At 41.2% G+C, this 13,629-nt stretch overlaps 1 protein-coding gene across 5 annotated transcripts in view; it reads left to right on the top strand.

The window, feature by feature from the left end:
• LOC135556146 (DENN domain-containing protein 1B-like) overlaps window positions 1–13,629 on the top strand; it is a 183,880-nt gene that overhangs the window by 92,837 nt on the left and 77,414 nt on the right. For all 5 annotated transcript variants that reach the window (XM_064989094.1, XM_064989093.1, XM_064989095.1 and 2 more), the window contains one exon: window positions 9,788–9,857. In XM_064989094.1, coding sequence (XP_064845166.1) covers window positions 9,788–9,857 — 70 coding nt within the window. The remainder of the gene's footprint in view (window positions 1–9,787; window positions 9,858–13,629) is intronic.

Below are 13,629 nucleotides of genomic sequence, written 5' to 3'. Positions count from 1 at the left end.
TTAAAAAACAAACTTGTTTTTCAACCACTCCACAAATTCCTTGTTAACAAACTATAGTTTTGGCAAGTCGGTTAGGACATCTACTTTGTGCATGACACAAGTCATTTTTCCAACAATTGTTTACAGTCAGATTATTTCACTTATAATTCACTGTATCACAATTCCAGTGGGTCAGAGGTTTAAATACACTGAGTTGACTGTGCCTTTAAACAGCTTGGAAAATTCCAGAAAATTATGTCATAGCTTTATTCGTATTGGCTAATTGACATCATTTGGGTCAATTGGAGGTGTACCTGTGGATGTTTTTAAGGGCCTACCTTGAAACACAGTGCCTCTTTGCCTGACATCATGGGAAAATCAAAAGAAATCAGCCAAGACCTGATAAAAAATAATTGTAGACCTCCACGGGTCTGTTTCATCCTTGGGAGCAATTTCCAAACGCCTGAAGGTACCAGGTTCATCTGTACAAAGAATAGTACGTAAGTATAAACACCATGGGACCACACAGCCGTCATGCCGCTCAGGAAGGAGACACGTTCTGTCTCCTAGAGATGAACGTACTTTGGTGCGAAAAGTGCAAATCAATCACAGAACAACAGCAAAGGACCTTGTGAAGATGCTGGAGGAAACAGGTACAAAAGTATCTATATCCACAGTAAAACGAGTCCTATGGCAACATAACCTGAAAGGCTGCTCAGCAAGGAAGAAGCCACTGCTCCAAAACTGCCATAAGAAAGCCAGACTACAGTTTCCAACTGCACATGGGGAGAAAGATCATACTTTTTGGAGAATTGTCCTCTGGTCTGATGAAACAAAAATAGAACTGTTTGACCATAATGACCATCGTTATGTTTGGAGGGAAAAGGGGGAGGCTTGCAAGCCGAAGAACACCATTCGAACCGTGATGCACAGGGGTGGCAGCATCATGTTGTGGGGATGCTTTGCTGCAGGAGGTACTGGTGCACATCACAAAATAGCTGGCGTCATGAGGGAGGACAATTATGTGGATGTATTGAAGCAACATCTCAAGACATCAGTCAGGAAGTTAAAGCATGGTCACAAATGGGTCTTCCAAATGGAAAATGCATTCCAAAGTTGTGGCAGAATAGCTTAAGGACAACAAAGTCAAGGTATTGGCGTGGCCATCACAAAGCCCTGACCTCAACCGTATGGAAGATTTGTGGGCAGAACTGAAAAAGTGTGTGCAAGCAAGGAGGCCAACAAACCTGACTCAGTTACACCAGCTCTTTCAGGAGGAATGGGCCAAAATTCACTCAACTTGTTGTGGGAAGCTTGTGGAAGGCTACCCGGAACGTTTGACCCAAGTTAAACAATTTAAAGGCAATGCTACCAAATACTAATTGAGTGCATGTAAACTTCTGACTCACTGGGAATGTGATGAAAGAAATAATAGCTGAAATAAATCATTCTTTCTACTATTATTCTGACATTTCAAATTCTTAAAATAAAGTGGTGATCTAAGACAGGGAATTTTTACTTGGATTAAATGTCAGATATTGTGAAAAACTGAGATTAAATGTATTTGGCTAAGGTGCATGTAAACTTCTGACTTCAACTGTATATATACAGTGCATTCAGAAAGTATTCAGACCCTTTGATTTTTTTCCACATTTTGTTATGTTACAGCCTTATTTATTACATTACATTTCCTCAACAATCTACACACAATACCCCATAATGACAAGCAAAACAGGGGTTTAGAAAGTTTTGCTAATGTATTAAACATTTAAAACAGAAACAAATTATTTACATAAGTATTCAGATCCTTTGCTACGAGACTCGAAATTAAGCTCAGGTGCATCCTGTTGCCATTGATCATCCTTGAGATGTTTCTACAACTTCATTGGAGTCCACCTGTGGTAAATCCAATTGATTGGACATGATTTGGAAAGGCACACACCTGTCTATAGAAGGTCCCACAATTGGAAGTGCATGTCAGATCAAAAACCAAGCCCTGAGGTCAAAGGAATTGTCCGTAGAGCTTCGAGACAGGATTGTGTCGAGGCAGATCTGGGGAAGGGTACCAAAAAATGTCTGCAGCAATTGTAGGTCCCCAAGAACACAGTGGCCTCCATCATTCTTAAAAGGAACAAGTTTGAGCCACCAATACTCTTCCTAGAGCTGAATCACCCGGCCAAACTGAAATCGGGGGAGAAGGGCCTTGGTTGGGGAGGTGACCAAGAATGTGATGGTCACTCTGACAGAGCCGCAGAGTTACTTTGTTGAGATGGGAGAACCTTCCAGAAGGACAACCATCTCTGCAGCACTCCACCAATCCGGCCTTTATGGTAGGGTGGCCAGATGGAATCCACTCCTCAGTAAAAGGCACATGACATCCCAATTGGAGTTTGCCAAAAGACATCTAAAGACTCTCAGACCATGAGAAACAAGATTCTCTGGTCTGATGAAACCTGTCACCATGCCTTCGGCAAAGCATGGTGGTGGCAGCATCATGCTGTGGGGATGTTTTTCAGTTACAGGGACTGGGATACTGGTCAGGATCGAGGGAAAGATGAACGGAGCAAAGTACAGAGAGATCCTTGATGAAAACCTGCTCCAGAGCGCTCAGGACCTCAGACTGGGGCGAAGGTTCACCTTCCAACAGGACAACAACCCTAAGCACACAGCCAAGACAACTCGGAGTGGCTTCGGAACAAGTCTCTAAATGTCCTTGAGTGGCCCAGCCAGAGCCCGAACTTGAACCCGATCGAACATCTCTGGAGAGACCTGAAAATAGCTGTGCAGCAATGCTCCCCATCCAACCTGAGATCTTGAGAGGATCTGCAGAGAAGAATGGGAGACACTCCCCAAATACAGGTGTGCCAAGCATGCGCGTCATACCCAAGAAGATTCAAGGTTGTAATCACTGCCAAAGGTGCTTCATCAAAGTACTGAGTAAAGGGTCTGAATAGTTATGTAAATGTCATATTTAACTTTTTTGTTTGCAATACATTTTCAAAACTTTCTACAAACCTGTTTTTGCTATTTCATTATAGGGGTATTTTGAGTAGATTGTTGAGAATTGTCTTTTTACAATTCAATCTATTTTAATCCCACATTGTAACGCAACAAAATGTGGTAAAAGTCAAGAAAGTATGAATACTTTCTGAAGGCACTTTCGATAAAGGAGGCTTCTAGCTAGCTACGTTTTAATTTAATGTGTCTGTTCCCCGGATATAAAACTAAGGTAAGTAAAACAGTTTGCGTCCCTGTGATTGTTGAGGTGCTCCGAGTATAGAATTGTCACCTATGCTAACACAAGGAAGTGGCTTAATGAGTAGGACAGTTCTATGTGGCCAGGCCTTTGTTGTGCTGCGGCTAAAGCCCAGGCTGAAAGGGCCACGCTACCTTCAGGCCAAAACCTCTTCAAAGAGGCAGAATGTTTCGATTTTACTCTTTCTTCCTTCCTTCCTTCCCCTCCATCCTCTTCTTCCTCCTCCTCTCCTATTTTTTCTTTTGGTCATTCTTTCATATTTAGGGACAAATCATCAGAGGGGTCTCAGATGAAAAAAGGTGTTTTCCTTGATTTTATTTGGCGGGTGAGACCTGGGTTCCCTTTTAGGGACGTCGGCGCTCCAGTTTGTGGTCACTTAGCGAGACGCCGGAGGACATTTCCTTCCCTGTACTTAACCTCTGACCCGGGAAAGTAAAGGTGTAATCAAATCTTCCAGTGAGCTGGCTACAAGGTGCAAGTTGACTTTCACTAAGGGCCGTGGGTGTGAAGGGAGATTTAAGACCCGTCCAGGGAATATGAATAACCGCGCTTAACATCCAACAGGTGTAGTTTATTTATCACATGAAGCACCAAACCTGCGCAAAGATATGTAGATACTTATTTGGATTGAGATATTGCAGTTGGTTTATTCTGGTAATATCCCTACACCAGGAAAAAAAACTCTCTTCTCTCTCTTCTATTTGTTTTTATGGGTAATTACATAATTTGCGTCGTTACAAAAACACCAGTTAATTTATTTGAGCTTTTAGAGAATATAAGTCTTAAGAATTAAGACATAACGAAAAGGATTTGACCACATCTTGCCTATATCTTCTGTTCTGCCCATCTATGTGTAGATGGGAGAGTCTCTGAGGGCTTGTGTTGTGGTAGGGGATACAGTCTGTTGCCTGGCTACCCATCCACTTCGCTTCGGCCAAGCGTCTCGCCCACTAACATTTCTTCTCCACGATGAGTCTGGATTTGCTTCCTCCCCAACAACTTCTTGAATGCGAACACATTCAAACCATTCTGATTGCTCCCAGAAAACTATGGGTTGGTCCAGTGCCAGCCTACACGAAACATGAATCACTTTATTTTCATGTCAGCGCACACAAAATTTATAGGATTAGCAGGTTCAGATTGATGCATGGAGGTATTTGATCAAGCAACTAAATTAAATTCAGGATTAGTCGTCAGGAAATACAGTCGACGGGGTTGTGCTAGGGGATATAGTCTGTGGGGTTGTTTTGTGTGTAGAGGATACAGTCAGGTTGTTTTGTGGTAGGGGATCCGTGTTGGGGAAGCTACTATGAAAATTATAGTTTACCAAGTTACCAATTACTTCACACTGGAAGAAGTTAAACTACAATAAAGCTACCCTTAAACATATAGTTTACTTAACTAAAGTTACTTTGAAAAAGTAGTTAACATCATCCAAACTATACTCAACAAAAATATAAACTTAGTTAATGTCATCCAAACTACACTCATCAAAAATATAAACTTAACATGTAAATTTGTTTACGTCCCAGTTAGTGAGCATTTCTCCTTTGCAAAGATAATCCATCCACATGACAGGTGTGGCATATCAAGACACTGATTAAACAGCATGATCATTACACAGGTGCTTGGGACAAAAAAAGGCCACTCTAAAATGTGCAGTTTTGTCACACAACACAATGCCACAGATGTCTCAAGTTTTGAGGGAGTGCACAATTGGCATGCTGACTGCAGGAATGTCCACCAGAGCTGTTGTCAGAGAATTGAAAGTTTATTTATCTGCCATAAGCCCCCTCCAACGTTGTTTTAGAGAATTTGGCAGTATGTCCAACCGGCCTCACAACCACAGACCATGTGTATGGTGTCGTGTGAAGACCATGTGTTTGGTGGGCGAGCGTTTTGCTGATGTCAATGTTGTGAACAGAGTGCCCCATGGTGGCGGTGGGGTTATGGTATGGGCAGGCATAAGTTACGGACAACAAACACAATTGCATTTTATTAATAGCAATTTGAATGCACATAGATACCGTGATGAGATCTTAAGGCCCATTGTTGTGCCATTCATCCGTCTCCATCACCTCATGTTTCAGCATGATTAATGCACGGCCCCATGTTCCAAGGATCTGTACACAATTCCTGGAAGCTGAAAATGTCCAAGTTCTTCCATGGCCTGCATACTCACCGGAAATGCCACAAACCCATTGAGCATGTTTGTAATGCTCTGGATCGACGTGGACGACAGGATGTTGCTGTTCCCGGCAATATCCAGCAACTTTGCACAACCATTGAAGAGGAGTGGGACAACATTCCACAGGCCACAATCAACAGCCTGATCAACTATATGCAAAGGAGATGTGTCACACTGCATGGTGCAAATGGTGGTCACACCAGATATGGACTTATCCACGCCTAGTGGTTAGAGCGTTGGACTAGTAACCGAAAAGTTGCAAGTTCGAATCCCCGAGCTGACAAGGTACAAATCTGTCTTCTGCCCCTGAACAGGCAGTTAACCCACTGTTCCTAGGCCGTCATTGGAAATAAGAATTTGTTCTTAACTGACTTGCCTAGTAAAATAAAGGTAAAATAAAATAAAAACTTTTTTAAAGGTTTCTGTGACCAACAGATGCATTTCTATTCCCAGTCATGTGGAATCCATAGATTAGGGCCTAATTTATTTATTTCAATTGACTCATTTCCTTATATAAACTGTATATATTTGAAATTGTTGCATGTTGCGTTTTATATTTTTATTCAGTATACTTTGTGAAAAAGTATATCTAAATCTTAAATTGCCAGAACAGTGTCAGATTTTGACAGAATGTTTGAAATGATAAGGTCTTATGCCGAAAAAGAAAGGAAATTCAGGCGTTCTTTACCCATATTTTATTTTAGTCAAAACGTAGTGTGTAGTTCCTGTAGTTAGCTAGACTAGTACATGGGGTGCACGTTTTGTTTTTTGCCCTAGCACTACACAGCTGATTCAAATAATCTAAGCTTGATGATGAGTTGGTTATTTGAATCAGCTGTGTAGTGCTATGGAATAAAAACAGAGTTTTGGAAACCCTGCTGTAGGGGATACAGTCGGAGGGGTTGTGTTGTGGTTGGAGATGCAGTCGGAGGGGTTGTGTTGTGTTGTGGTTGGAGATACAGTCTGAGGGGTTGTGTTGTGGTAGGAGATACAGTCTGAGGGGTTGTGTTGTGGTAGGAGATACAGTCTGAGGGGTTGTGTTGTGGTAGGAGATACAGTCTGAGGGGTTGGGTTGTGTTGTGGTAGGAGATACAGTCTGAGGGGTTGGGTTGTGTTGTGGTAGGAGATACAGTCTTAGGGGTTGTGTTGTGGTAGGAGATGCAGTCGGGAGGGGTTGTGTTGTGGTTGGAGATGCAGTCGGGAGGGGTTGTGTTGTGGTTGGAGATGCAGTCGGAGGGGTTGTGTTGTGGTTGGAGATGCAGTCGGAGGGGTTGTGTTGTGGTTGGAGATACAGTCGGAGGGGTTGTGTTGTGGTAGGAGATACAGTCTGAGGGGTTGTGTTGTGGTAGGAGATACAGTCTGTGGGGTTGTGTTGTGGTAGGAGATACAGTCTGAGGGGTTGTGTTGTGGTAGGAGATACAGTCTGAGGGGTTGTGTTGTGGTAGGAGATACAGTCTGAGGGGTTGTGTTGTGGTAGGAGATACAGTCTGAGGGGTTGTGTTGTGGTAGGAGATACAGTTGGAGGGGTTGTGAGTTGGCCATAGACTTAACTGGTTTACTCGGAGTATCCAGTACTTTGAGTGATGTGTGTGTTTTAAAACAGCTGGAGAGATAGCCGGGCCTCCACACACATTGATGGATGTCTCTCTATCTGGGGATTTAGGAAGCACAAACAGACCTAAGCTGCTAACTGAGGAGAGGAGCTATGATTTCTTAAATCGCTTCATTTAAGAAAAAAAGAAACACATACTGTACCACAGGAAATAGCTCAGAAATAATAATCTGTTTTCTACAAAAACATGCACCAATCGGTGTGTGAGGCCTGGCTGACTGGACAGAGAGAGAGGAGAGAGGTATGTGAAGGATTAGTGTCCAGGAGTCTGGCTTTGTAAACAAAGGACCTGATGAGACTAATAATGACTGGTCTTTGTTTCAATGACCTGTTCAGAATTTTTTGAAAATGTTAATTTGGTTGTATGGATTAATTTGGTTGTATTGATTTTTTTTCCCCTCTTTTAATGTTGAAAATAAACTTCAACACATCTACAATGAGATGGGCAGTGTTTCTGTTATATGCATCTGAATGACTTATTTATCAAGTATTTTGTTATTTGGATTACACTGAGCTGATCTACCAAAATACTTTTCTATAAAACATTTTTTTATAGTGGTTCACCATTTTGTTTCTCCACTTTCATTGGTATCAGAAGTCTGGTGGCACTGCTAAATGAACTAAATATAAACGTGTTTACAAAAATGGAGCATGCTGAGTGTTATTCTAATGATCTCCGCCCCGAAACAAGGTTTTGTCTAGAAGGGATACAGCTTTTGTCAAAATAGACTTTTCATAAACAGGTTTCGGAGAACTTACGCAGCAGGTTAAGATAATTAGCCTAGCAGGTTAGGAGAATTAGGTTAAGCTGTATCCCATCTAGACATGACTTTGAAACAAGGCCAATAACAATAACCAGTGTGCTTTGCAGTTCATTTTTGGTCATTTAGCAGACACTCTTGTCCAGAGTTACTTACAGTCGGTGAATTCAACTAAGGAAGATAAAGAACAACATAATCACAGTCATAGCAAGTAAAAGGTTTCTGTAACCTTTACTGAGAATGTTGTTGCTCTTTGGGCCAGCGACTTGCTAATGTATTTCTGTATTTTAAAATACAAAATACATGTATTCGAATTTAAAACATTTCAAGTATTTTCTAGTTTATTTTGATACATTGATCTTTAGGATATTTAGTCATTGTAATTGTTTTGCCCATCCCTGCCTCGAGCCCATAGAAATATCCACTGCCTATTTGTTTGAAAGCATGGCATATTTGTATTTTTAATGTCCAGGCAGCATGTGAATTTTATAGTTCACACTGGCATGTTAGATTTTGGGTTTGCAGAGTGTGACCTGATTACGGTGAGCTCTTCATGCGGACGTCAGAATATTGACATGTTAAGGAGCTGATTGTTTCAGGTTAATGGTCACTCAGGCCCTCTGATTGGTGTGCTTGGCTGCACTTGCCTGGGAACCGCCGTGTCATTGGCCCCCTTGCAGATTTAGTGATATGAACATTTGCATTAGGTTGACTTTATTGTTTTTTCTTGTTGTGCGTTAATTCCAGTCTGCAGAGCAGCCAGTGACCCATGCCCTGAGAACTACCCAGTATCCCCCTGTCTCCCTCTACAGGACTTCCCTGGCTAATAAAAGTCTCTCACTCACATACACATTTTCATTAAAGTTTCATTGTGATTTTTTTGTGCAGTGAATTTTTGTTAGCCATTTCAGCCAGGTAGCCATTTCAATTTAACAAGTGACTTTTGTTAATGCAGCATGCATTAGTGTAAGTTTCATTTTGACAATAGTCATTCATTTCTTTGTTCTTATATTTCACTTTCATTCAGTGAATGAAAGTTAATAAAGCATCTTTTTTTGAAGTGATGAATGATAAACGAGACATAATCCAACGTCATTATGCAATGCCTCACTTCGATACCTCACCACATTTGTATTATTTGATTGCATAACATTATACATGCACTGAGCTCTCTCTTCTGAGCAACCTTCAAGCCAAAACAAAATGTTGGCCATATTCCACCTCAAAAGGAAGTCAACTAACTCCGCCAAGAATATGTCAACCGTATAAAGAAAGCCATGTTGCAGATGCATTTGGCTTCTGGTGGGTGTATTTTGCGATTAGCTATAACACAAACACTACAGTATAATTTTTTTTTTTTTTAGTTTGTTCATTTTTATTTATTTATTTAACATTCATTTGATAAGGAAAAACCAGAAGGAATGTCTATTTTAAAATGTAAATAAGGGGTGGGGAGAGGGAAAAGAGAGGGAAAAAAAGTGAAAAGGGGCAGTGGGTAGTGCTTTTCTTTCTGTGCATCTGTGTGTTGGCTTGGGCTGAGCCTGGACTGTGCATCTGGGATCAGTATGCTTGTAAACCATGGCATCCCTCCTCGTCCTCCTCTACCACAGCTTTCGTTGGCCCAGTCATGTTGGGTTGAAGAAACTAAAGCCAGTCTCTACCTCCCGTCTTTACCTCCCCAACCCACCGCCTTTAGACTAAAGCCTGCCTCTCTACCTACCCTGCAAATAGCCCAAAATACGAATAATGTCTAAATGACATAGTATTAGACCGTATTTACATTATTTTGTAGACCTATATATCTATTTTTAACCATAGTAGGCGGGCTATACATGGCTGTGTCCATAGCCTACTTTGTCTGTAAGAAAACCCAACAACAATTGAATTTAAATATTTGTGTTTTTATTGTGAAATATAGCAAAATAGTTGAATATTAATTTGAATTATGGATTGATTGTAAATGTGCATTTTGTGTTCTTTCTCTCTTGCAGTTATCTCCCCTGGTTTGAGATCTACTACAAGTTCCTGAACACACTAGCAGATTACCTAACCAAAAACCAGGTGATACGGCCTTCATATCTCTGTACAGTACCTCCTTTAGGACATTTCATAAGACTCAGGGTTAGCAAACCTGATATTGAGGTACAAGATGTGGCATGTGGCAGAAGTCACCAACCAACAATAGACTAGTACGCTACTTTTCATCAGCTTCTGTTGGGCATGATCTTGTTTTGCACACAGTAGCAGTTTAAGGTTGTATGTACAGTAGCTGGTTGTGAGAGCCATGTTGTTGTAAGTTGTTAGCAGTGTTCTGTTTGTTTGTAAATGGGGCTGAGCTGGGGGAGAGAGAGTCGGGCTTGGCTTGGCTCTGAGTTTTTTGAGGCAGCGATGTTGACATTTCACAGACCAAACGCTGATTTAGAGCTAGAAGTCAACTCCTGATGATTTACTGGAAAACAACAAACAGTTTAGGAATACACACACACACACACACACTTTGCCAAACTATTTCAGTAACAGAGGGAAAGAAGTTCAGGGAATGTATAAAAGAAATGGGGAAAAATGTGCAGCTAGCGTAAAGTGGAATTGATGAGGCAGTGTTTATACCAGAGCGCGAGAAAGGAGGGAGAGCGAACAGGGGGAGAGGGAGACAGAGAGGAAGGGAGCGGTTGGGAGCTGGGACTAAGGAGTGCCATCAGTGTGCTGTCATGTAGCTTTGCTTCCTCAAAGCTACTATGCTGAGAGAGGGGTGAAGGGGACAGAGCCTCCCCAACATACACACACACACACACACACACACACACACACACACACACACACACACACACACACACACACACACACACACACACACACACACACACACACACACACACACACACACACACACACACACACACACACACGCCCATACTCTCGCACACACAATCACACAGGCGCAGGTTCAGGTGGTACAGGAAACAGTACATGTCACGCAACACTTCAACCAATCAGAGCACAGGCAGTCATTAGCCTGCTCTCCTGCTTTTAGCATCTTGAATGTATTTTTTATGCATATATATTTATTGTATAATGTATTTGTATGTATGTGTGTGTGTGTTTGTGTGTGTGTGTGTGTATATATGTGTATATATATATATATATATATATATATATATATATATATATATATATATATATATATATATATTACTCTGTAATATATTTTATATATTCAAATATACACAATAATCTCTTCTATATTCCTTCTAAAATGTCAATTTCTTTATATGTCACAGACACAGTACTGTATTTCATTTGAACTAAAGTATAGTACTGTAAATTAATTTATGGATGGATTTCTTTGACAGATGTCATTTTCAGTCAAAACAAAAGTAGAGGACAAATGTAAATGCTATTTTCTGTAAAATAATAAGTTCTTTGTTTGTGTGAACATTTCTATGTTCATCTTTATCTCTGCTCTGAAGCAGAGAGAGATAGAGAGTGAAAGAGGGGAGGGATTCGTTAAGAGATAGATGAGATATGTGTGTGTAAATGTTGGGTGACTGCAGTGTTGGTGTGCATGATTTGGTTTATATTTACCCTGCTGTTGCAAGGCGATGGAGGGATGTTGACAGATGAGGGGAGACCGTAGCGATGAGGGTTTAGGGCCAGGGGTAAATTAAGTGTTTCCTCAGGCTCAGCCCGGTTACTGACCATGCGTGTGAGCATTCAGCCTCTCGTGACAGGAGGCTGTTCAATCTCACACTCTCTCACTGTCTATCACACACACTCTCTCTCACTCTCTCCCACACACACACACGCACACACATAGTCACGCGCAGGCATACACACTCATGTTAAAGCTCCACCGTCAAAAACTGTCTTTCAGAAGAGACAGAAATTCTCTGAAGCCAAAATATTTTTCATAAATAAGAACCTTTTTTCTTTGTCTTAGTAACCGGTCTTAGTGACTACGTAATTATGTCTTAGCAACCTCTATTCCAATTATACTGTGCTCTTTATCATTTTAACAGTAACTAGACAAATAATTCAGAGAGTTCATCCAGGTAAAGATGTGTGATGACGGTGCCTGTTTAGTGGCCAGCCTGATCTCTCTATGGAGCACAGACTTCTGGGTAACTACACATCAGAACACCAGCTCTTGATACAGTAGGTCCTAAATCAGCACTGTGTAACTGTCCTCTGCTGTGGCCTGACACATCGCTCTGCCTCTTTTTCTTAACCTCCTCCTTGCCGCTCGTTAAACGCTGTGTGTCAGACGGATGTTTCGAGCCCCTTGGAGGAACACACTCAGCTTCCAGTGCCCTGTTCCCAGCTACTTGCCAGCCACACCGTCAGCGCCTTTTCAAATCGCTCATGGGTTGACATACAATATCAGATTACATTTTTGTGTATATGTGTGTTTTGGTTTTGTTGTTAAGTTATTTACAGTGCCAGTCAAAAGTTTGGACACACCTACTCATTCCAGTGTTTTTCTTTATTTGTATTATTTCTACATTGTAGAATAATAGTGAAGACATCAAAACTATGAAATAATACATATAACTCATGTAGTAACCAAGAAAGTGTTAAACAAATCTTTTAGATTTTTAGATTCTTCAAGGGAACCACCCATTGCCTTGATGACAGTTCTGCACACTCTTGGCATTCTCTCAATCAGCTTCATGATGAATGCTTTTCTAACAGTCTTGAAGGAGTTCCCACATATGCTGAGCACTTGTTGGCTGTTTTTCCTCCACTCTGTGGTCCAACTCATCCCAAACTATCTCAGTTGGGTTGAGGTTGTGTGATTGTGGAGGCCAGGTCATCTGATGCAGCACTCCATCACTCTAACTCTTGGTCAAAAAGCCCTTACACAGCCTGGAGGTTTGTTTTGAGTCATTGGTCTGTTGAAAAAAAAAACGATAGTCCCACTAAGCGCAAACCAGGTGGGATGGCGTATCGCTGCAGAATGCTGTGATAGCCTTGCTGGTTAAGTGTGCCTTGATTTTTAATAAATCACGACAGTGTCAACAGCAAGGCACGGTGGGAACCACACATACAGAGATCATCCATTCACCTACTCTGAGTCTCACAACGACATGGTGGTTGGAAGCAAAAATCTGAAATTTGGACTCATCAGACCAAAGGACAGAATTCCACCAGTCTAATATCCATTGCTCGTGTTTCTTGGCCCAAGGAAGTCACTTCTTCTTATTGGTGTCCTTTAGTAGTGGTTTCTTTGAATTCGACCATGAAGGCCTGATTTACGCAGTCTCCTCCGAAAAGTTGATGTTAACTCATTTTTTCATATATGCCTAGTCACTTTAACCAGATCTACATGTACATACTACCTCAATCAGCCTGACTAATCAATCGGTGTCTGCTACTTTTATAGCCTCGCTACTGTATATAGCCTGTCTTTTTACTGTTGTTTTATTTCTTTACTTACCTATTGTTCACCTAATACCTTTTTTGCACAATTGGTTAGAGCCTGTAAGTAAGCATTTCACTGTAAGGTCTACATCTGTTGTATTCTGCACACGTGACAAACTTTGATTTGATTTAAAATGTGTCTGTTACTTGAACTTTGTGAAACATTTATTTTGGCTGCAATTTCTGAGGCTGGTAGCGCTAATGAACTTATCCTCTGCAGCAGAGGTAACTTTGGGTCTTCCTTTCGTAGCGCTTTATGGTTTTTGCGACTGCACTTTAAGAAACTTTAATAGTTGTCGAAATCTTCCGCGTTGACTGACCTTCATGTCTTAATATAATGATGGACTGCCGTTTCTCTTTTTCTTATTTGAGCTGTTCTTACCATAATATGGACTTGGTTTTTTACCAAATAGGG

This window comes from Oncorhynchus masou, chromosome 15 (assembly GCF_036934945.1).
Source record: "Oncorhynchus masou masou isolate Uvic2021 chromosome 15, UVic_Omas_1.1, whole genome shotgun sequence".
Taxonomy (NCBI): domain Eukaryota; kingdom Metazoa; phylum Chordata; class Actinopteri; order Salmoniformes; family Salmonidae; genus Oncorhynchus; species Oncorhynchus masou.
Note: the sequence above shows the minus strand (reverse complement) of the source record. Positions and strands in the feature narration are given on the sequence as shown.